This window comes from Platalea leucorodia (assembly GCF_965183815.1).
Source record: "Platalea leucorodia genome assembly, chromosome: 9".
NCBI classification, from domain to species: Eukaryota; Metazoa; Chordata; class Aves; order Pelecaniformes; family Threskiornithidae; genus Platalea; species Platalea leucorodia.
The window spans coordinates 40355206-40379217 of record NC_138831.1 but is presented as its reverse complement, the minus strand read 5'-3'; the positions used below and the strand labels follow the sequence as shown (position 1 = coordinate 40379217).

At 39.3% G+C, this 24012-nt stretch overlaps 2 protein-coding genes across 2 annotated transcripts in view; one reads left to right on the top strand and one right to left on the bottom strand.

The window, feature by feature from the left end:
- USP8 (ubiquitin specific peptidase 8) overlaps window positions 1-16269 on the top strand; it is a gene marked incomplete at its 5' end in the record, with an annotated part of 16597 nt that extends 328 nt beyond the window's left edge. The window contains 18 exons of the mRNA XM_082322055.1: window positions 223-367; window positions 847-932; window positions 3400-3541; window positions 4160-4217; window positions 4957-5101; window positions 5400-5562; window positions 6811-6955; window positions 7151-7371; window positions 8502-9098; window positions 10360-10449; window positions 11058-11138; window positions 11534-11796; window positions 12401-12613; window positions 13137-13347; window positions 13684-13920; window positions 14447-14589; window positions 14968-15100; window positions 15335-16269. Of these exons, the coding sequence (XP_082178181.1) occupies window positions 223-367; window positions 847-932; window positions 3400-3541; window positions 4160-4217; window positions 4957-5101; window positions 5400-5562; window positions 6811-6955; window positions 7151-7371; window positions 8502-9098; window positions 10360-10449; window positions 11058-11138; window positions 11534-11796; window positions 12401-12613; window positions 13137-13347; window positions 13684-13920; window positions 14447-14589; window positions 14968-15100; window positions 15335-15520 (3259 nt within the window). The 3' untranslated portion in view covers window positions 15521-16269. The remainder of the gene's footprint in view (window positions 1-222; window positions 368-846; window positions 933-3399; window positions 3542-4159; window positions 4218-4956; window positions 5102-5399; window positions 5563-6810; window positions 6956-7150; window positions 7372-8501; window positions 9099-10359; window positions 10450-11057; window positions 11139-11533; window positions 11797-12400; window positions 12614-13136; window positions 13348-13683; window positions 13921-14446; window positions 14590-14967; window positions 15101-15334) is intronic.
- An 815-nt stretch (window positions 16270-17084) lies between these two features.
- USP50 (ubiquitin specific peptidase 50) lies at window positions 17085-21436 on the bottom strand (the record flags this gene model as incomplete). The annotated part of the gene is given in 7 exon segments (XM_082322054.1): window positions 17085-17135; window positions 17137-17292; window positions 18022-18154; window positions 19253-19395; window positions 19883-20074; window positions 20696-20891; window positions 21324-21436. Coding segments are annotated over 7 exon segments (957 nt in total). The 5' UTR covers window positions 21410-21436.
- Between the last annotated feature and the right edge of the window lie 2576 nt (window positions 21437-24012).

The window sequence follows — 24012 nt, the reverse complement described above, 5'->3', positions numbered from 1 at the left end:
ATGGAAGATTTTAAATAAGGCTAGTAAACAAACTAGCAAAGAGGAGACATTATTTGGAGGAGCATGATTGTAATTCATATTTAATGAAAGCCTTATATCAAGATGATAAAATCAAACGCTTCATATATGGGCAGAGGCTGTGAACGCTTAAAATGGCATCTTGTAATGAAAAGGTGTTTGGGGACAAGTCAACAATCACGTGCTTTACTCCTTTGATTTCAGTTATGTGCAGAGTGCCCTTAAGATTTTCAAGGCAGCGGAGGAAAGCAGATTGGACCGAGATGAAGAAAAAGCTTACATCCTATATATGAAATATGTGACTGTTTATAACTTTATTAAAAAGAGACCTGATTTTAAGCAGCAACAGGTATAAAAGCTTTCTGACTGACCTCTTCTGCACTGGTAGAAGTATTAGAAGTACAGAGAATTACACTAATGCACATTCAAAGGATTACACTGGTATTAAGTAAACTGTGTCACTTATGATGATATATTTTCCTTCCTATATTTGACAAGTCTGTTGTTAATTGCTTTAAATACACATAAGGTATATAAATTGTCAGATCTGTGAATATTTTTCAGGGAAAGGTATTCCTACCATCTTTCCCATTCAGACTATTTTTGGTGCAGTTGCCTTGCCTAGCCTTTATTTATTAGTGCTATAGAACAATTTTACTAACAAACTCATGTTTGAGAGGAAAATATTTTGATTCAAACCAATTCCTTTTGTTGGCATTAATATCATTATAATACCAATTCTCTGTACATTAGCAGCTCTTGATATGCACAGAAGTAGGCATTATTAAGCTGTACTACTAATATGTGGGGTGATGCTTGTAATTTTAGGATTATTTTCATTCAATTCTTGGACCTACAAATTTAAAAAAAGCTATTGAAGAAGCTGAAAGACTCTCAGACAGCCTTAAACTCAGGTACGTGAATACAGTTAATAGATAAGATATTGTTCATTATACCTGAAGCCTGTACATGTGCAATTGCATGTTTTCATGCTATTTAGTAGTAAGGGATTGCACTTGAGTAGACCTTAGATACCCAAAACTCTTGAGAGCTTAAATTGTTTATCCACAAAAGTCTGTTGTTAGAGATGATTTTCATAATCACATACTCCAGTAACTTGCCACTGTATACATTGTCTCTTTAATTCTTGGTGACTATGATTTGTTGATATTGTCTGCTCTTTTTGTTTAATGAGTAATAAAAAGAAGCCACAAGATATAAACTATATATACACTAGAGATGATCAAGAGCCATTTCCTCCTTACCCTTTTCATCATAAAGTCATCTGAAACCAAATATACTAACCAATGCTCCTAATATTTACATATGTTAAAGTCCTCCTAGTGTGGATTTAGTTTACGCTAACAAAACACATTTTTTATTCTTTAGCGCTGCTACACCTTTTCTCTACCTCTGCCACATGCAGACAGGTATATGGAAATGCACAGTTTTGCCAGTCTGTAGCTGAGCTGATGCTAATGGGCTTTTGGGTAGCTCGTTTACAACTGTCAAGTTACACGTCTTTGTGCTGTAAGCCACGAAATTGTGTCAGTAAGAAGCTGTAAGGTAGAATCTATCTTTAGGTGATATTTAGTGCAGTATGTCTTGCTTCCAGCCTTATCTGCTTCTTGCATCCTTAGGGACTACCTTTCTTGCCCCTTTCTCACCCTTTTAAGTCTTTCCCTTCAGCTAGGCACATTTCCCTTCCCACACACCCACACCACCCTCCCACCAAGTATTATTTTGAAAGCGCCCTTCGAAGTGCTTAATCCATAAAGTTAGTTTAGGTGGACAAGGAAGTAAGAGCATAGTTGCATGTATATGAAAATAGACTTTCCAAAGATGTCTCATGATACTATGCATGACTTTAGGTTTTCCTTATTTTTAGGAGTCTTACAATTCAACTACAAATTCACTGTAAGAGTAAACACTGATAGAGTTACAGAAAACTTTAGACACATTGTTTAGTAACTTGTGGCTTTTTATGAAAGGAACAGAGTTTGAAGGTTGACACAATAACTTTCAACTATGCTGAGCAAAATGTATATATATTTAAAGGGAATACAAATGAAACACGACTTGTGTAACGACAGAAGTGGTTGCAGGGAAATTATTTGTCTGACTTCTTCTCCAGGCAGTAGGCCAGCAAATAGTTTAAATGTTAATTGTTAACTAAAAGTGGAGCTGCTGAAACATCATTTGTGTAGGAGCGGGAATATCTATGTGAATGACCTACTATGTGCTTCAAAGGCATAAGTGGGAAATTGATGGGTAAATATTCCATATTGACTGAATTAAATTAAAAGCTGAAGTATGCTTTAGTGCCATTAACTCCAAATAAGAACAAAACGCTCTGTTCTAACTTACGATGCCTTTGCCAAATCAAGAAGCCTGTTTAAAAAATAAAATTACAGGCTTGCAGCCTCCTTCCTATTTGTGGCCAATTAGTGGAGTAGACTTTGAGGCAGAATTTGATTTAATGATCTAGTTTATTAACACAGTACTCTTGATATGAAATACAGCTGTATTGCTGTCATTTTAATCCTGATTAGGCAACATCTGATTAAAATGAGCAATTTCTAATACAGTTCAGTGTTCATGTTTCACTGCTTGGTTCAGTCATCAAAACTGTTAGTTCAAAACGTTCTTTTTTTTTTTTTATGGATCACTAGTAACCCTCAAGTGTCTCCGTTATATTAAATATATATGAAAAGGCCAGCTGTATGCAAGACCTAGGTCCACCAGAGCTCTCGAGTATCATGATTCTTGCATTGACTTCACTGTAGCGCCAGTGTTTGAAACAAACAGCAGGGACACAGGTGAGGACATAACAGTATTATAAAGTCCGCTTACATCCTGGAGGTGACTGCTACCATATAGGTAGTTCTGATCTGACTTCTCAGAAAAAGGAAACTTGGATAACTGAGCTAACTTATTCCTGTTGGTTAGCTCTGTTGCAAAACCAAATAAAATACCTAGGATGATTGTTATAATATATTAAGTTTACCTGTACATCACCAATACTTACTCTTTACGAAATGAAAGACCTATTACATTTAGTGACACCGTAGGTAAGCATGACTCCAGGTTTAGCGAAAAAAATTAGTTAGCCTTAAGAGCAGCAGCTATGAAATAGGACCCAAACCAGGTTTTAAGAATACGAAAACCAACCCAAGAGTGGGAGAAATAATACCATGCAGTCATGGAGGAAAATGGGGTTTACTGGTAATACAAAGATTGACAATACTTTAACTTTTTTTTAAACTTTAAATACTTTTTTTTTTTCCTTCTGAAGACTTGATCATTCTGATGCTAATTATCCAAGGCTAGCCAATAATGCAATATTGGGAAAAAAATGAGGCTTTTTTTTCCCCCCAATAGATATGAGGAAGCTGAAGTTCGGAAAAAACTTGAAGAGAGGGACAGACAAGAGCTGCAGAAAAAGCAAGAACCAAAAGATGATGGAAAGAGTTCAGCCAAAAACTCAGAAAGTGCTGTGGATTCGAAAGGAAAAAGCCAAAGGGTAATTGAAAATGTTTACAGACTCTCTAATTCAGTCTAAACGTATAGTTTTAATCTAGCATTTGGTCTCTACTGGTAGCTATTTCCAGTTCAGAATCATGTTTTTTAAAATTAGTTTACACTCCCTGTAACCTTTCTTTGACATTTCTTTGGAAGATGTTGAGTCCTACCAACCTCCAAGTCTTGTATAAGATAGACTAGGCTTTTTGTGAAGTCAAATTCTGTTTTATGACAGAACTGGCTAGTGTAAGAAACCCAATGTAATGGTAATAAGCTGATTTTATGGATAATGTGTCTCCTCTTCAGGAGACAGCTGACTTTTCAGCAATAGTGTGGAAAGAAACTCATTTCTCTGCAAATGCTTTACGAATTTCATCTGGCAGATGATACTGTCCTAGGTTGTATTGCCTTTTTAACTGGTTTCTGTCTAGGTAGGGCAGCAACTTTGATATCTTTTTAGTACATCTGTCAACACATCTTAGAAAAAACTTCATTTTTCTAGGTTTCTTCCTGTTGCTTACAGTCTGACCAGTTTTCTTCAAGCTGTATGAAAGTCAGTGTCTGTTGGCCACCTTTGTTCTGAGTATTAAACTACCTTTTTTTTCCCCTTACAACACAGATTAATGGTGAGAGGAAGCATTCACTGGAAAGAAAGGATCAGTCTGACAGTCTGAGTGGTAAGAGATGCAGTGTTCACACAGATGTGAAAAAGGTCTCCATCTATCTATGTACCTATCGCTTAAGCAGTTGCAGTTCTTTTAAGGAGTTTCACAGTCAGAGTATTTGGATTAAATTCTAGTATCCTGCATTTCAGTAACAGTGACTTAGTAATTAATTAAGCTCTGTATTGCCACCTTCATCACTCCTCTTGAACTTAGAAAGCTGTACTTAGTTTTTCAGCAGTTTAGTAACTAAAGCTGAACTAGCCCTAGAGTGGTCAAAGTGGAAAGAAAAATGTCTCCTCAACTGATAAGAAAAAATCTAGGCAAGACTGAAATGTGTCAACTTTCTCAGTTAAGTAAGAAATTTTTCCTCCCCCCTCCGAACCTTCTGTTTTTTGTTCCTGTAATAAATATGTGAAAGTGTTCTCTAGAGTTCTTAACTGAAGAGGAACATCTGCAGTATGTAGTTTACAAATGCTTGCCTATATAGCTTGATTTAAATGAGACCACAAAAAGTTAAAACTAGTTTATCACTGAAGTGTTCAGTAATTCAGCAGATCAGGTGCTAATCACTACAGTAGTAGGAGCAAATGGGCCAATATATTTATTTTATAGTGTCTCACCTCCATGACTTTGTGGGACTTTTCTGTTCCATTTCATCTGCTTGCAGTCTTGATTGCACCAGTCATATGTGATCATAGCTATCTCCATTTATAATGTAGCTTTTTGCATCTAATATCTTCTGTATTTCAAGGAGCAGTCACAGCTGAGAAACTGTTTGCAATGATGTCGGACAAAAATATTGAATTGATTATAATGGATGCTCGAAGATTAAAGGATTATCAGGAATCCTGTATTCCAAGATCTATCAGTGTCCCAGAAGAAGCTATCAGTCCTGGGTATGAAATAACACTAAATGATAGTGAAATATTGAATTTTATATTGAAATTTTTTAAACTTTATTTATAAATTGACTGAAAAAAATATTATATGCTTTTAAAGCTTGTATGCTTAGTTTTGGAGTCCCCGATACATACAAGTGGGTGACATATCTGGACAGGTCTGTTCTTGCATGTACTGACTTCAAGCCAGAGCATATTTATTTTATCCAAGCACATAAACATAATACGGATTATACATTGTTGGACAAAATGTTACTTGTACATTTGTCTTTAAATGCATGTTAATACATTTTAGAGTTACTGCGAGTTGGATTGAAGCTAGACTCCCAGAGGATTCTAGAGATCCATGGAAGAGAAGAGGACACTTTGATTATGTTATACTGCTAGATTGGTCTAGTTCTGCTGAAGACTTAAAGCTAGGAACAACCCTTCAGAGCCTGAAAGATGCGCTTTTTAAGGTTGGCAAGTTCTATGTTTTTTATTAATTCATCTCAATAAATAAGAAGGTCTTAAAGCACCTATAATTACAAAGTATATGGAAGACTTAATGACACTTTAGGCGAACGTCTTGGTTCGGTTTTCAGAGACTGCTTATTTTGATAGCGGAAGTGTAGTCTGAAGTTTCACATTCCCATGCTTGTGCTCTACTAGAGGACAGTATAATTTATTAAATAGGTAAACAGCAGGATGATTCAATTCCTCTCCTCAACAACTAGCTCATAAACTTAGAGTTCTTGGCTGACAGTGCTATTTGGGAAAGTACTTAGTACTGTTTGCCAGAAAAATTGTCACCCTCTTTCCTGTACTAGCAACTCTAATTCCTTATTCATGGGAACTGGCTGGCCACCTGCATAGGCAGGCCAAAGAAGGCTACCTTCTTTGCAGTCCTATCAGCCAGGCACTTTCTAGAATGGAGGAGTTTTGTTGAAAGAGATCCCAGAAATATTTTGAGCATGGCTAACTTTTGTGTGTTACTGAAAATAACTATTAGAGAAACATGAATTTAAATTTGAGCTTCATCAGTGCAAGGAGCTTATAGAGACTCAGTATTAAGCAGATGCTCAACATTTTCAAGTCAGAACTCTGGCCACGGCTGTGTTGTCCCTACCCTTTATATTCATGGCTCTTGTGAAAGACTGCACATCTTTCTGTTACCTAAGCATTCAAGACTGGGGTTCAGAGACAGTTCAGGCAGTTCTCCCTGTTTATTGCTTTGCCAGAATATTCTCTGAACCCCCTGTGCCTTGTTCATTTTCTAATATTGAGGACCTGAGGAGGAGGAGGCCAGTCTGGAGCCTGAACTCTCAAGGGTTTTTCAGAAAGTTAACATGCTTTCTAAAGCCAACGCCCCTAATCACTCAGTAAACTTATCAGATAAGAAACTGAAGCAAATATTATAACAAAAATATTTTTCTGCATGGAGGATCATTACCTGAAGTAGTAGTAAGTGGTTCTTTCTGTACCGGAAATTCAGACCCTGTTGTAGGTAGAGCCAGGAACCTCACTGTGCTGGGCATTCTCCAAACACAAAGAGGGTCTCTGTTCCCCAAAGGGTTTTTGCAGCCTATTTAATTCTTATTTAAAAATCTCAGAAATAACCTGTCTCAATGTAATGACTAGACACACAAATTTCAACAACACCGTTAAGATGTAAAAGTCTCTTTCTATTTTTAAATCATTTAATTTCAAACTTTTTTTTCTTATAGTGGGAAAGCAAAACTATACTGCAGAATGAACCTTTAGTTCTGGAAGGAGGTTACGAAAACTGGCTCCTTTGTTTTCCCCAGTACACAACAAATGCTAAAGTAACTCCACCCCAGCACAGCAGAAATGAAGCAGTGACTGTTTCTTGTAAGTATAAAGGATGACCCCCCCAACTGTTTATAATTAAAGGCTATATCTTTAATTATTCAAATATGTTCAGGATAGCCTTGTTCTGGGCTAGATCTCATATCTAAATTTTGGGGTCTGGTGGAACATGGGGATTATTTTGCTTTTATGTTTTTAAGAGCTCTATCATGCTTCCTTCCTCTCCCCCTCCTAAAGTGGATTTTACATATCCATCTCTGGAAGAGCCAGCTCCTGTTCCACCTGTTGTTGCTATAAAGCCATCTCCAACAGAAGTGATTGAAAATGAAGAAACGGGAGATAATTTGGAAGAGAGACTAAAATCACTCAACAGACCAAATGTACAGGATGCTGCTGTTCCAAAATCTGACAGTTCATTTATAGTTAATCCAGTATCAATTACAAGAAGTATCCCTGAGGTAAGCTGTGTTTCTTTTTTTCAGTTAGTATATGGTTAATCTACTAGAGACCCACCACATGCAGAAGCCTAAATCCACGAAGAAACATACTCGGTATTTGTTTAAGGCTCGTATGCAGGTATATTGGTACAGAGACTATCGGTGGTCTGTGAAGCCATTATAACTAATCTACAGAACTCTATGAAACTGAATATACTTAACATAATTGCAGAGCTTTTCATGAATATTTTGATATGAGCACCTGAGAAATTGAAGGTCAGCAATTGATCATTAATTCAGAAATTCTATAAGCAAACTTTTCTACTTAAAACATACATATGATGAAATACAGAGAGAGCGGTTAGGCCATGGCTTACCTTGGCTATTCCAAAGGTCTGCTTTCCAGCAACTGTGTCTTCCTTCAAATAATAAAACATTTAGGTAGCTCTCTTGGCCCAGTAGTGAGAGTGTAGGGATTTGTTTCTTCCTTTCATGGGGATAAAACTTTCTAAAGACACCTTTGTAGAGTCCTTGCACTAAAATAACATTTTCCTTAGGAGACAAGGCTAAAGTCAAACTCTTCACTTTCACCCTTCTAGATACTACCTTTAATACAGATTTCAGCTGAGGGACCCTAAGCTGTAAAAAAACCTTATTTCTGTTTTTTCTTGAACTAGACTGGCTTTTACTTCTTCAGAACATCCACTTCCGCATCAAAACCAACTTGCTCTCCTAGGTCTGAGCATAAGCCATTCTTAAATACCTCTTCCCAGCAAGCAGCTCTGCCTTAATCACATGCTCTGTCACATGATTGAGAGAGCCAAGCCCAGATTAGGCTGCCTGATTGTCCTAAAACGTTCACCTTTGGAAGCCTGAAAATGAAGAGTTGTAGTAATCAGCGCTTAATGCTGTCCTTATGGTTCTGTAGGGCTTGTTGATACTTATCTCATATCTGGAAGTTAAGTGAATACCTACTTTTACTAACAAGCAATTTGAAGTACCAGATTTAATGAAATTAAAAGTTCTCTATCTCTCAGGCAGAAGTCAACTTTACATCATCTTTATTCTCTTACAAATTCCATTTAGAAAAAGCTTAGCTAACAGGGCAGTAATAGCTGTAGTGAATTGTTGTTGTACACTTTGTGTTACAGGTTGATCGTACTAAAAAGCCTTCACTAAAAGTCCCTGATGATAACAGACCAAAATCTGAAACTACAGTCAGTGACAGCCAGCCTGTTGAGAATGGACGAATAGTTCCAGACCGGTCCACAAAGCCATTACGTGATGCAAAGAGCATTCTGACAGAAGAAGAAAAAAGTCGTGTACATGCAGAAACTGCTGCTCTGTTAGAGAAAAACAGACGGGAAAAAGAACTTCGTGAGAGGCAACAAGAAGAACAGAAAGAGAGACTCAAGCGAGAAAAAGAAGAACAAGAACAAAAAGCAAAAGAAGAACAGAAAGAAAAGGAACACAGAGAAAAGCTACAGCAATCCAAAGAGGACAGAGACCAGAAGGAGAGGGATGAACAAATAAAAAGAGAACAGGAGGAAAAGGAACAAGAAAGAGCACGCAAAGAAGCAATAGAAGCAAAAAAGCAAAATAAAAATGAACTGGAAAGCATTGGTGCAAAAAGGATTGAGATTGACAAAATATCTATGGAAGAAAGAGAAAAGGGAACTCGAACACCAGAAATGCAGAGACGGGCGCTGGGTGACGCATCTCAGACCTTTGCGACTGTTTCGGGCAAGGTTAGTGAAAGAGAAAATCGTCACCAAATGTGGAGTAGTGATTCAGGATGATTTGAGTGCATACTCTAGTATCAATCTAGAAATTTTAAATACATCATTGGATTTTTATTTAGGTCATATTTACATAAATGTAGAGGAGAAAGTTAAAACCAAGCCACAAATAGTTTTTGGTTTTTTTTTTTTCAAGGTGGCCTTGATTCTTGCTTGTAGGTGAGCAGCATGGAATCCCCATAGGATAATAAAACTTCCCACTGACATGGAGCTAGAAGGGGTGGTTCATAGGCTGCAATCCTCTGTCTCAAAAATAGAGGCATTTTCTTTCTTGTACCAGCCCAGTACTGTATATTATACTATTGTAACTCATGCTGGGGACAGAATCACATTATCGTAACAAACTCTTTAGTGCCCCCAGCTGCATAAATGCTGATATAACAGGATTTTGTTGACTGGCATAGGAAGCAAAGCAATACCCTGATCTAGTAGTTTTGCTGAGAACAGTCCAGTTCCAGTTCTTTGCAGGGGGGTCACAGTTCCTTCTTTCCTCAGATTCTTGAAAAAAATAGCAAACTTAAATTAGTAAAAATCATCTGGTCATGGAACAGGAGCCATTTGTGAAGCTGAGTTAATAACGGAACAGATGTCTTTAAAACTGTTTCTCAAGAAGATGCAGTAGGATATTTTTCTCTCTCTTCACCAAACTTTGATGCTTGTGTAATGCAGATGCACAAGAAAGCCAAAATAAATCTTCCTGGGCAACCTTAGCATAGTCACTCTTGAGCTTTTGTTTGACTGACAGAGCAACTTCACATAATCCCAAAATGACTGCCCATGATAAAATAAATGCATAATGTTAGCTTCACAGTTTGCCTTTTTCATGGAGAGGCTTTGTCACAGTGAGAAATAAAAGGGGAAAAAGTCTTTCATTTAAAAACAAATTGTTAACCCCACAGCTTTTAGGGGGGAAGTAGCGTAGGTGGAACTTCTGCACTTTATTTCTGAGCTCTTGAAACTACATAACAAACTGTCTTATGTAACACAACATTCAGCTACAAAGGCTATTCCAGCAAATTGCCTATAGTATAGATGATAGGAAGAGTAAACATGATGTGTAGATACCTGTTCTAACCACTTCTTTGTGGCATGTGCATTTAACAACCGAAAAAGAAAAGAAAACTCTGCTTTTCCCCTATTTTGCTTTATCAGCATTCTTTACTGACATTCCAGATGAAAACTGAAAGCCTTCTCTCAAAATCTTTTACAGCAAACTGGGGTTAAAGGACAACCAGACAGTGGAGCTCAAAAGCCAGGACCCCTTAGAGAGGATTCTGAACAAGATACTGAAAGACTTAAAGTAAATACAATGTGTTGTATGTAGCCAAAACCAATCAAGTGCAGATGCTTTATGATTATTGTATTATGTTAAATTCCACCTCATTTCACTTTTTAAAATCATCATCTTGAGAAAAGACTATGCCATGTTTCCAGCTGTTTGCTTTTTTTCATTTGTCATATTCATCTGAAAAAAATACTTGAACCTTTCACTAGAAATCTTCATATGTTTCTGATGGCATTAACAAGCATTCCACACTAATTAATCATCTCACGCATACTCTTGCACATACTGCTTTGAAAGGGAGAAAAGATCATCCATATGTGTTTAACAGAAGCACATACTCCTAATAAAGTAGCTTCTTTAGGGAAAAAGTTGAGTATTTAGACTTTCATGAGACTGAATTGTCCTTTTTTTTCTGGAGCATGTCAACAAATGGGTTTTGTTTAGATTGAGTGATACAAAATAGTAGTACTATATTACCATTACAATAAATTGTATTTCCAGCTATAATCAAGGATTTCTTACTGAACTGTTTTGCATTAAATCATGTAATTATATAGGGAAAGTCACAGGCAGCTTGCTGCTCTGCATAAGTAACATAAGTTACATTTCCATTTATTTATTAGTCTCAGCGGGAGCCATTAATGAGAGCGCGAAGTGAAGAAATGGGAAGGATAATACCAGGACTGCCTGCAGGCTGGGCAAAGGTAACTTTCTATTCTGATGTTATAATCAAGTTGCCTTGTGCAGTTTTGTAATATATTTCAATTGTGTCTTATTTCTAAGTTAGATCATTCGATCCCCCCCCCCCTTCGACTTACACACAGTTATTTTCTGAATTTTAACATTATTTGTAATGAAACTAGGAGAGCTCATCTGCTGTTTCTGGTACTAAGCAGTTCCTGTTTAATATGCATTTTGGTGAAAGTGGTGCCTTCCAGTAAACTTAATCCATTAAGTGTTGAGGCCAGTCACGACTGTTAATGTCTCAATGTTTGAAAAACTCATGCGCTGTTCTTACAGTAGTTGAAAAATAGGTAAGTAAGTAAGTTAATGATGGATTTTTACTTGTTCTTGAAACAATTTGTTTTTTTTCCCCAAGTTTCTGGATCCAATCACTGGAACCTTTCGTTACTATCACTCGCCAACAAATACTGTTCATATGTATCCACCAGAAATGGCTCCTTCATCCACTCCTCCATCAACCCCTCCAACTCATAAACCCAAGCCACAGGTGACTGTTGAACGAGAAAGAGAACACTCCAAACTGAAGCGCTCCTACTCTTCCCCAGATATAACCCAAGCCATTCAGGAGGAAGAGAAGAAAAGAATTCCTGTAACTCCTGCAGTCAATCGTGACAATAAGTATGTTCAATAAGTTGTACCACAACTCATGCAATATGATAGCATATAGGACTTTATTTGTGTTTAACCAACTGAAATTCATTAATATTTTCTAAGTAGGGTTGAAAGGATGGAAGCGTGATAGACTTAAATTTCATTGCTAGAAGTTCAATGTATAGGGCAGTTATCTTCTGAGAATTAATGTAATTGTTACGTATTAACATGAATTTCAGAGGTCACAGTCTAATTGGACAGTTGTTCCTTTTTAAGTGGTAGTATTTGTGTTAACATACTAAATGCCAGTCTTCTGACAGCTTGTGAAATGCCGAGTTTCCAGTTTTCCAACTGGCTTAAGTCAACAGCTAATTCTTCATCTGTGAATTTTAAAACAAACAAACAACAAAAAAACACCAAAAAACCCCCAAAAAACCCCACAATTGATGGAGCCTGTAACTTAGCCTCATTATAGGCCAGTGTATATGGCGCTCTCGCTATGCATTGACTGGTCTTGAATAGCTTAAACCTTCATCTTGTGCCATTCCCTGTGAGGGAGGGTGGTTCTGTTGGCTTATGTGCACAGCCTTGTCAAGTCTGAGACTCCTAAAAAATAATTTCTTCCTTACAGACCGGTCTGTTACACTAAAGCAGAAATTTCAAGACTCTCTGCATCACAAATTCGGAATCTTAATCCTGTGTTTGGGGGATCGGGACCAGCTCTTACAGGACTTCGTAATCTAGGGAACACTTGCTATATGAATTCCATATTACAGTGTCTGTGCAATGCACCTCACCTGGCTGATTATTTTAACAGAAACTTGTATCAAGATGATATTAACAGGTAACAATCTCTTATTCTCATCCTTTAATGTATAATTGAAGGAAAAAACCCTGTCCTTACAATTGTTAATTCAAAAAAATCACTTAATGGCTTGGGGGGGGGGTGCTTGTTTTTTTAAGTAGGAGACAAATGCTAACTTCTAAGTCTCTTGACATTTTCAAAATTTGTGTGTGTGTCAAAATAGATTTTACTGGACAGTCTTAATTAAACTGTGCTTGCCATATTGATAAATATAAGTGTACTAGAGTCTCCTAAAACCAAACAGAATATTTAAATAGCAGTTTACAAAACAAGCTGGAAACAGCTGTGCCTTCCATCCGCCCAGTTTGAATATGGAACCAAATTACAGTGCCGAAGTAGGCAAAAAATTTTAACTCAGTCTAACAGCCAGTTTTTCTTAGTCTAAAGAAATTACTTTGAAATTGGGATAATGTCTTGAATTAATAATAATAAATTAAAAAAAAAAAAGAGTTATTTGAATGGCTCACTATATTTTTTTTTCCTGGTCTGTTTAATTGTATAGGTCAAATTTCCTGGGGCATAAAGGTGAAGTGGCTGAAGAGTTTGGTGTAATAATGAAAGCTTTATGGACAGGACAGTATAAATACATCAGTCCAAAAGACTTTAAAATTACAATTGGGAAGATTAATGACCAATTTGCAGGATATAGCCAACAGGACTCCCAAGAATTACTTCTCTTTCTAATGGATGGCTTGCATGAAGACCTAAATAAAGTAAGCAATACACTTGTAACAAATTACACATCTGTCAGATGATAAGAGAAATAAATTTTAAAAAGACCCTCTTATTTCATAAGAAGATTATGTTACTGGAACCTTGTATAGAAGGAAGTACTAGTATTCAGAATTAAAAGTAGGAATTTATTTTGAAACAGTATAAGGTACTGAAGGGAGTAATGGAAGAAGCCTAACTAGATAAGAAATGGATGGCTACACTGACATGTTTAAATATTCTGGCAAATATTCAATAGTATGCTTGCCTATAGATGAGACTTTCTATTTTTTTATATGTTAATATATGGCTATGGTATTTAAACTTCTGTTATCCAGGCTGACAACAGGAAAAGACACAAGGAAGAAAACAATGATCATCTTGATGACTTCAGAGCAGCAGAACTAGCCTGGCACAAACACAAACAGCTCAATGAATCCATTATTGTGGCACTCTTTCAAGGCCAGTTCAAATCTACAGTGCAGTGTCTCACATGTCACAAGAAGTCACGGACCTTTGAGGCTTTCATGTATTTGTCGTTACCGCTTGCATCCACTAGTAAATGTACACTGCAGGTACGCTGGCACTAGAGAGAAACAGTGCTGAAGTAAAAACATTTCTCTGTGACTTCATTATGATGTTGCTTCTGCTCAGCCTCCTGTGGAAGGGGTTGGTCGATATTCCAGCTTGATTTACACTAACCTGAAACATGAACAGATCTGAGTCTTCGTTATTTTTTAATTTTTCTAAAGTTTAAAAAAATAGGCCATTCCTTAAAAGTTTTAAAATACAAGCAGGATGGAAATATCTAAGCCGCAGTAGCAGCAAAGACATGTATAGTATTTGTTTTTGTAGGTCATAGTATAAATATTTTGTGTTTTTAAACAAAATATTGTAGGTATATTTTGAAGGACTTGCAGCTAATTAACATACACAGTAACTTTTACTTCCACACATGGATTTAATTCACTTTTCCTCACCTTTGTGAAACATAGCACACAGATAATTGACGCAGGTTAACAACCAAATAGGAAACAAACATTTTTGCTACACTTCCGTGAACACCTGCCCTTCACAATCTGTGTTTGTATTTTGTTTTAGGAATGCCTTAGGTTGTTCTCCAAAGAGGAAAAGCTCACTGATAACAATAGATTTTACTGTAGCCATTGCAAAACTCGGAGGGATTCTTTGAAAAAAATAGAAATTTGGAAATTACCACCTGTTCTTCTTGTGCACTTGAAACGGTAAGAGAAACAGTGATCGGTAAAAATTAATTAGGATGAAGCGACCAGGCTTTGATGGAGATTGATTGTTCCAGTGTGATAGCTAACCATTTTTAATTAGAGAAAGCTCCAGATGTATTTCCAGTTTTAATGTTGCAAGAATTTTATTTTCATAGGATGCCTCTTTTATTAGGCTGTAGTTCACGAAGCACTTTTGCACGTGATCTCTTTTTGTTTGTGCTAAGCATTAACATGTGCAAGCATTAACAGAATCGGGGGTCAAATGCTTTAGTTGGGGGATCATGTCCTGGTTAAAAACAGGGAAAACAAACATGCTTAATATTCTTAAATAGCTTGTGAACAACCTGTAACTTTTAATGATGCTTTTTAATCCTCTAGATTTTCCTATGATGGAAGATGGAAGCAAAAGCTTCAAACTTCTGTAGATTTCCCATTGGAAACTCTTGACCTTTCACAGTATGTTATTGGTCCAAAGAATAACTTGAAGAGATACAATCTGTTTTCAGTATCAGTAAGTAACCCTGTCCCATTTCAAAGTTCAGCTGGTCTTTATGCCAAGGCTTGGGTTAGCCTGTGCAATTCATCTGGGTTTCCAGGCTGCCTACCTGGTTGCAGATTAAGTTGTATTCTGAAAAGAATGGTTGGTATTTAGTAAAAATCTCACATTCTAGTTTATTTCCCTAACCAGGGAAGAAATGGCAGCTTTTGAGGCCGTGCATTTTATTTCCTTTTCTTATGTTTACAGAATCATTATGGCGGGTTGGATGGAGGGCACTATACAGCCTACTGCAAAAATGCTTCAAAACAACGCTGGTTTAAGTTTGACGACCATGAAGTGTCTGAGATCTCAGCATCATCTGTGAAATCCTCAGCTGCATATATTCTCTTTTACACTTCTTATGAACAGCGAGCAGTGGATGTGGCCACATAAAGTAGTGTGGGTTAAGAAAACTGGTTTTCTTTTTATAAGAGCAAAGTAGGTATGGGAATGCATATAAATATGCAAAACTATGACAAACATAGTCACAGATATGGGGATGGTTGCAGCAGCTTTTCTGCAAGCAAGCTCTTTCTGGTCAGTACTCGTGCTTAAAAATCAGAAGACTGATTAATAATGCTTGTGGTAATACTGCCATCTGTGAAACCATTTAAGAAGCATACTTGCATTACCATTTATTTAAAAAACAACTATATTTTTAGTCTGCTCCAAAATTAAATTCTAGCTTAGTCATCTGAAATCTATTAACAAGTAGTTTAAAATGTCTTAAAATCCCAAGGCATATCTTGATTTTTATTTTTTTCTTTCACTGTTATGGCCTTTTCACATTTCTAACCTTAAGCTTGATTCTACTGTGAATACTCTAGAATGATGTAAACAGTTAGGAATGTAAGTGTACATATTGATTGCATACTTGCACATCAGAACTATGTATATAATAAAATGTTGTCCTTTTTGTGAGAATCTCTAAAACTCAGAGGATTGCGTTTATTTGCCAGCTCTAAGTAACTGCAACACTACTTAAAAAAGCAGAGCTGTATTTTTTTTCTGTTAGCTTTTGTCAATATTTGTGCACTTCAGAGTTATTCTAAACAAACAAAATTTTCCTTTTTAATTTTTTAATATAAATTTTCATGTACACATGCATTAAAAACCTTAATGAAGAAATGATTTAAAAATATATCCTGTTAAATGTATTTTGGGTTTGGTGTTTTCATTCTCAACTAGTTGTGTAATGGTCAGGATTCTACATACTGACAGTCTGAATCATATTCACACAGTTTAAAGGTTCTTCAGATTAAAAAAAATACTACTTTGCGTAGAACTGATTCGTTTAGAAACTATTTTAGTTGCATCTTGTGCATTTCCCTGCCCTGGCTTTAGGTTAGTTTTCCCTCTCCAATTAGGTTGGCATTCAAAAATCTTAAATCCTACATTGTGAGCTTCTTTCTGTCTACGTGCATGTGTCTTGCTGATGGAATTAAGACCAGGATTGATTGTTTTCTAGAAGCTTACAAGCTGTAAATGAATTTGCAGTGCTAGGGGGACAAAAACGACAATACTAGAATAATGCCTTTTTCTTTCTCTTATGTTAATGGTCAGTTCATCCCCTGCTCCCTTCCGAAACGTACACCCTCAGGGATCTGGTCGTATGCTTTCACCTTAGTATCCCCCTGTCAGTTTCTGAAAGGCAGCTTAAAACAACATAATTTACTTAACCAACAGAGAAACAGGAATTTTCAGGTAAGTGCATCTATCTGCTCAGCAATTGTGGTCTTTTGAGGGACGTATGAGGTTTGTCACAGCAAACAACCATTAGCCCTCGTAGAAACGGAGCGGGTGCACGGTCCTTAACAGGCTCGGAAGCTGCAGCTCTTCTCTCTAGAAGTTACTCCCTGAAGGACCACACCAGATGATCAGGTCATGCAAATGCTCCAGTTTATTGATGAAACAGGACCTGGCAAATGCTGCCAATGAATGCTAATCGCTGGCTTACTCACTGTTCGTTTTCCATGGCTAGCAGGTTTTTAATGGGTGCAGAGAAGGCCCTGACAGATGTAGAAGAGGAGATAAGCTGTGTCAGTCTGCACTGAGGAATTTGGGATCTTGGTGATCTGTGCATCATCAAAGCTGTACCAGTTTTTGGTGACCGAGTGCTTGCAGAACGCCGTGTAGTGGCCGTCATCCAGAAAACCAGAGTGGTTCTGTAACAAACACCACAGTCTGTTCAAACAGAAGGCTCGCTCTGTCTCCTCGCAGGCAAAGCTAGGAATTGGCAATCATTTTTTGTTTACACTTGCAAAAGATGGGAGAGAAGATTCTATCCCCCTTTGGCCTATAGCGAGGAATATTAATTCAAATAAATGCTTTAAAACAGAGCAAATGGATGATAATTATGCTGCTCTATTTTGCAATACTAAATTTGCAACCCAGCTATTAGCCCTGATACAGGTCATGATAAGCAGGCCCCACTTGCAGTGAGTGATGGAAAAAGAGATCATTTAGTCCTTATTTGCAGAGAGGATCCATGCGGGCTCAGCTTGTGAGTTTATGCTGAAAAGGCTGAGGCGTTACGTGCCAGGAGCGCGTGGTTTTCGAACTAGGGATGTGGCAGGGAGAAGCAGAGAGAAGTGGTAACATCTCTCTTCTTTGGTAACATACTGTTACTGGATTGTGGCTGTGGCAGGTAAAAAAACAAGTATACATATATATATGTTTATATATATAAAACCATAAATCATATACATAAAAACCTTGTTACTGGTACATTGTTAGTGAAGCAAAGAGGAAGCATGCTCTCTCACATGCTCTAGCTACAATTTTTAAGTGCCTGGAACAGAGAGGACTTGCTCTCCTCCAGTCCAAACCAGCGCAGGCTTCAGCTGCTACCGGAGGCAGGGCGTTACGGATGGACGCAGGAAAGGCAAGCTCACCGCTACGGCACACAGGCTGTACTCCGCGTCCTGGCGGAAAAGCGGCGAAGTGTAAGGAGAGAGATCCAGGCTGCTGAGTGGATAGCAGATGTCAGTTGAGAGTTTCCTTTCCTGTTTGCCTTGCCATTCAAACCTGAAATAACGTTTTGAACTATTTTAAATAACACTCAACTTCTTTCTTATATTGTCGTGGTTGCTAACTGGCTTTCCTAGGGGAAGGGAAAAACAACCACTGACTACCCAGCATTTTGAAATAAAGATCCGTATAGAGTGCTGCTGTAAACTAACAGAAAACGCACTACACCCCCAAGAGAGGTCCAGCAAGAAAAGCAAAGATCTTGCTTCCTGATCCTTCCGTCCATTAGAAATGGCAGAAGTCAAATCTCTGCATCGGTCACTGTGTCTTACATGTTTTGGACAGCACTGTTGTCAGCTCTTCTGTCGTGCCAGGCTCCATCCCTCTTCCCTCTGTAACTTGTAGTACAACGCTATACTTTTAAACTTTTATAATGTGGCCAAGGGCTGCAGCTGGGGACCGCAAGTTCATTTGAGTGTGTCAAGGAAAGCAGATACTGAACGGGAAATTAAATAATAACTTTACCTAATGTAGTTCGGGGAAAGCAAACCATCCCAGGGTAATCTTTTTTTATAGGTGGGAAGTTGTTAAGAATAAATTCTTAAGAATAAATTTAGCATGGGGCCATGCGTGGCTAGTAAAGTCTGCTATCGGGAGCTCTTACGCTGAGGCACCGCTCTGTTCAGTAGACCCAGTTGCTTCGACCTGCGCTAGTTAAGGGATAAGCAAAAATACAGTGTCTCGGCTGCAAGAACGACAAGCAAAACGCCCCGTTTCGGTCCTGCACTTAGAACCCAAGTCACAAGCTCTCCCACTTGCCCCAGGAACTGGCGTTTGCAGGGGTGTCTGACCGTGTGAACCGCTGTGCTAACTGCAGTCACTCACTCCTCGGTGGAGTTTTTCTTCCCTTTGGAGAAGAGATCCCAAATGCAGTGAGTAAAATTTGCTGGGCTGGAGTACAGCGTAAGGCTGAGATTGCAACTTGCACGTTTGACAGGTGTATTTCTGTAACTGCCCCGTTAGCTTCCAGGTATGAAAAGTACTAAAACCACCCATTTGCACTGATTTTTTTTTTCCCCTTTATGCAAACGTGACTGTCCTTCATGTCTCACAAATCCTGGGAAACGGCCAGGTCCTACCCCCTACAGACTGTACCTCTTGAGGTGAAAAATAATGATCTGCGGTGCCTTGCTTATGGTGGCCTTCACTGCGGCATCTTGTTTAGTTCCACACCAGGAACAGTGGATTTGGTTGTTCCAAGTCAGTGTGTCTTGCTGAAAGAAGCATTTGAGACAGTCCTGTCAAAGGAAAAAAAAAATCATTTGCTCAAACAGATCGGCACCTCTGAAGATCCTAAGCAAGGTAAGAGAGGGGTTTGCCATAATTTGGAGCTCTCTTCCTAATCGAAGCACGACGTAGCAAGGCTGACATTACAAATAAATACACTTGGAACAGAAAGCAGCCAACATCGGCTTCCTTTTTCCCCCCAAAAATGAGAAAACACTTTGATGAGTGAAAGAAACCCTCACGGTTGCTATTGAACAATCTTAATATCCCTCATCCCGTGGCAACTCGGGAGCGTTGCTCCCACAACCTTAGCAGCCGTTGCGGTCCAGAGACCAGCACAGAAACCCCACTTCTCTCGGGACCCGTTCAAAGACTATCCATTAGTGCCCAGGGAACCACAGTCACTAAAAACCTGCATTTTTTAAATAACACGTATAAGTCTAAGCCACCTATTCCCACGTGAAGCCAAAACCAGCAGGACTGTATCAGAAGTCGTACCTGCAGAGAGCACCTGCTCTTCGAAGGGATGGGCAGGGAAAGAACGGTGAAGCTCTCGGGTCTGTCGGTGGTGGTCTTGCATTCCAGACACGTGATATTGTAACTGAGCTGTCCCTCAAATAACTGTGTGATAATGGATGTTTCACTGACGCTGCTTGCTTTTGCATTGGTTATGCATCTTCTACTGCTTGACTATACAGAAGAAAAAAAAATTAACACAATGTAGGTAACCAACTGCCTCAGAAGTGCCTTCACTGGGTTTTGACGGTCGCTGCCCTCTGCTTGGGTAGGCTAGTTGTTAGTCTTGTCGCAGAACTTGGCTCTAAAATGCTATTACTTTCCTTGATATTTCATACATGCAGAGTAAGCTAAATTCCTTTTCTGAGAGAAATGAAACAAAAATATAATATTCTGGACATTAGATGGGAGTGATTTAATTGCTAGACAAGCTCTTTATCAGTGGATCTGCAGAAGAGAAAGGCGGACACGGGGGCATGGCAGCCATGAAGGTTTCAGGCAGCTGAAAAAGGGGAAGAATGCAAAACGTGGAAGGAGCAAGGAGAGGGAGAGGTGAGGATAACGGAGCTACAGAGAGCATTATCATTTAGATAGAGGGTGCAATCTGACGTAGCATTAGACAAGAAGCAAATGAATTACTGTGTGTACGTGGGTATGAAGCAAAGGAAGAAAACGACCATTTGTAGCAGGCACGTGGTGTGGGCTGGGAGAGGAGGATAGGCAATTATTACATGGAATGCTAAATCGCGACATGCAAAGAGGAACCAGCTACGGCCCCCACACCACCACTCGTACCTTCTTGAGAGCCTCGTGGAGCTCGTTCAGCACACAGATCAGAAACTCCTGTGCGTCCTGCTGAGTCTTCTTGCTAAAAGTCGGGTACCGCTTCCCAAGGACGGAATGGAAAACCTCCGGGGAAACGCAGTCAAACTCTCCAAGCCACATATCGGACATCAAACAGCCAAAGGCAGTTGCAGACTCGCCATTCTCCCTTGGCAAAAAAATAAACACAAATTTCGGGTAAAGTATGAAAAGATGGTGGCTCCACCTTCAAATGGGAGTGTAATACACAAACTTAGAAAATACACGCAGGTACAGCTCTGACAGCCTGTCATTTGGTTTGAGGGACTCTGCAGATACTAAAAGTAGTAGGAATCATCATCGAGACAGCAATGACAGGCACTGGTATTACCATCAAAATGACAAAAAAAGTATAACACTTAAGTTACTCGGCAAGGAAAAATGACTGAGGGTCTCAGAGGAAGGGGAAGGAAACCAGCTGGTGGCCAATTTGGCTATAACTGCCTGCTGGGGAGCTGGTAGGTGGCTGCCTCAGACATTCTCATGGCAACGCCTATCTTTTAGAAGGAAAGCGGCAGTGCCACGCAGAAAAAATATAAGTAGCGTGAATAAATCAACTGACTTGTGTAGGGCTGCTTTGTGCTGTCCTGAGAGGAAATACTCCACGAGCGGTGGCACGCTGCAGAGGCACTGCAGGATTGCGTTCATGTAGCACGTGTTGCCCAGATTCCTCAGGCCGGTGAGCCCTGCGCGCTGGCTGTTCATCTGCTCCATCCCTTCCTTGCAGGAATACTTCACGCTTTCCAAGCAAATGCAGTCATACTTCCACCTACCAGGAAAAAAACACAACAGTGGAAATCTAAAATGCTACGGTGCTTTTTGTATTATGTTTTTTAGGAAGCGGCACTGTCTTGCGGAGACGTTTCCTGCTGTTTCAGGACCTTCGTCATAAGCCACATTCACATTTACTTTCATCAGGCTAATAGAGTGGTAAAGACTCCCTGTCTCCTACGCTAAGCTCTTCCCAATAGGGTGAGATACATCATTAAGAGGTATTATCTCAATACCTGGCGTTTTAGAGTTATTCCTAAAATTCCACTCAGTCTCTGACTCTATACACAATTACTCAAAACCTGTAACCAGCTGTAAATAGCTATCATCTTAAGCATTTCTCCCTACAGAATGCATGTTATAGTTCATTTCCTCAGTGGTCTGGTACTTACGTACTTTCTAAAGCCACAGGTTGCAGTCCAGATGCTGCCATAAACAGGTTGCTCTTTAGATTTTCCCACAAAATGTTACTTAATGCACATTAAGAAAATTTTAGTAGGTTTGTTTTCCTGCTGCACAAGTCTGTCCTGGACCAAACCGTCCCCATCCCCAATTAGGCAGAAGAGAGGTCTGAACACAGACCCTGCGCAACCCAGATGTGCTCGGTAATGTTGAATTTTTAAAGGCCGCTATTTTATTCTGATGCAGAAGGGGGGGAAATTCTGAAACCTCAACAATCTTTGTAGAACAAGAAAAGCCATTTTTTTCCCTTCAGCTCAACAACACATGCCCAAGTTCCCCTTTCTGGAGACCTCCCAGGCCAACAGCCATTTTCTATCATCTGCTACCTACAAAACAACTACATAGAATCATTTAGGTTGGAAAAGACCTTTAAGATCATCGAGTCCAACCGTTAACATAGCACTGCCCAGTCCACCACTAAACCATGTCCTCAAGCACCACATCTACCCGTCTTTTAAATACCTCCAGGGATGGGGACTCAACCACTTCCCTGGGCAGCCTGTGCCAGTGCCTGACTACCCTTTCCTTTTAAATTTCAGTAACAGCAGAGCCAACATTTCCAAACAGCTCTACCTATAGACCAGTTTCCTATGAAAACACTTAATTCCATCTTTTATAGACATCTCTGAGAAACACTAACTCAGAGGAGAAAACATATTGGGACCATAGGGTATGGAAGATGGCTGGGAAGCCACGAGCAGCCCCGCAGGGAGCCTGTGCTTGCCCCAGCTCAGGGAGGCTGCCTCTTGCCCTCGTTTCTTCATACCATCACCTCTTCCATCCAGTTTCATGGCATGACTAGCACCACCCTGCGCGTCCCGTCCCCCGGGCTCCCCTTGCCCCATCGCTTTGTGATGCCATTCTGTTCCATCAGTTCTCATCCAGGGGAACGCGTCCGGCCCGACCTGCCTCCGTCTCCTTCCTACGCGCCACCCAAAACAACCTCGGGAAGAGAAAGGTAACCGAAAGGTAACCACCGCTGGGCAGACAGTTTCAGCCTGACCCACGTTTATTCATGTTTGCAGCGTTTATTATTGCCGAGTTCTGACGGAAGGGCAGTGATGACTGAGGGTGTTGACCATAAAAAGACGGAACTACCGCAAAACATCACGCTGAATTAATTTATTGGCATTTAGAAAATCTTCCTGGGAAAAAGGGTAGTGGCAGAGAAGCGCCTTTTTAATTAGCTAATGAGACAGCGTAATTGATCTCTGAATTTCATACACCACTGAAGCGCAGCAGGTGTTCCCTATTTAACATACGATTTGGGAAGTAACAAGTATCCACAGAAGAGGCCCAGGAAGCCATTATAAAAAATTCCCTAATTGTCTTACTTGCTAAGCTGCAAGCAAAGGATGTCTCCCGGCACTCTCTGGACAGCGTACCTGCTGTCACTGCTATTCACCTCCCCAGCCCTATCTGCAAACTGAGATATAAAAGCAACACACCCCCCCACCCCTACTATTCAACATCTGATCTATGTTTTTGTAAATGGAACTGTAATACTGTACACACTTTACCAAGAGTTCCAAATGTTTTAAAATCTAAATTATAATCCCACGGGTTAAACCTGAAACTTTTAACAAACATATACAAATGCCTGAGTATGTCCTAATACGTAAGTATATTCGGGTTTTTTTCCACCCTGAAATATTTAATTAACTTTTGTCGACAAATCTCAACTAGCTAGGAATTCAATCCTGCCTCTTTCTGCAAATTTATTCAGCTCAAATATGCAAAATATGAGGGTGAAATGCAATGCGTTTTCCCCCGCGGGGCTGTGATTGTTTGTACCTGGACGGAGGTACTTTGTCAAAGGGCTGCAGGTAAAACGCAGAGACAAATGCACGTTGCAGATTTCTCAAAAGGCCTGCTGCAGACCAGCTGTGCTTGACCCGTTTTGCTTTGGATAACTGAAATACACCCGACACACAGAGTACTCATGCACTCTTATTCTTATCTCTGTGCAGGTATAGGTTGAAGCCTGTAATACATCTGCAGGCTGTACAGAAGTACAG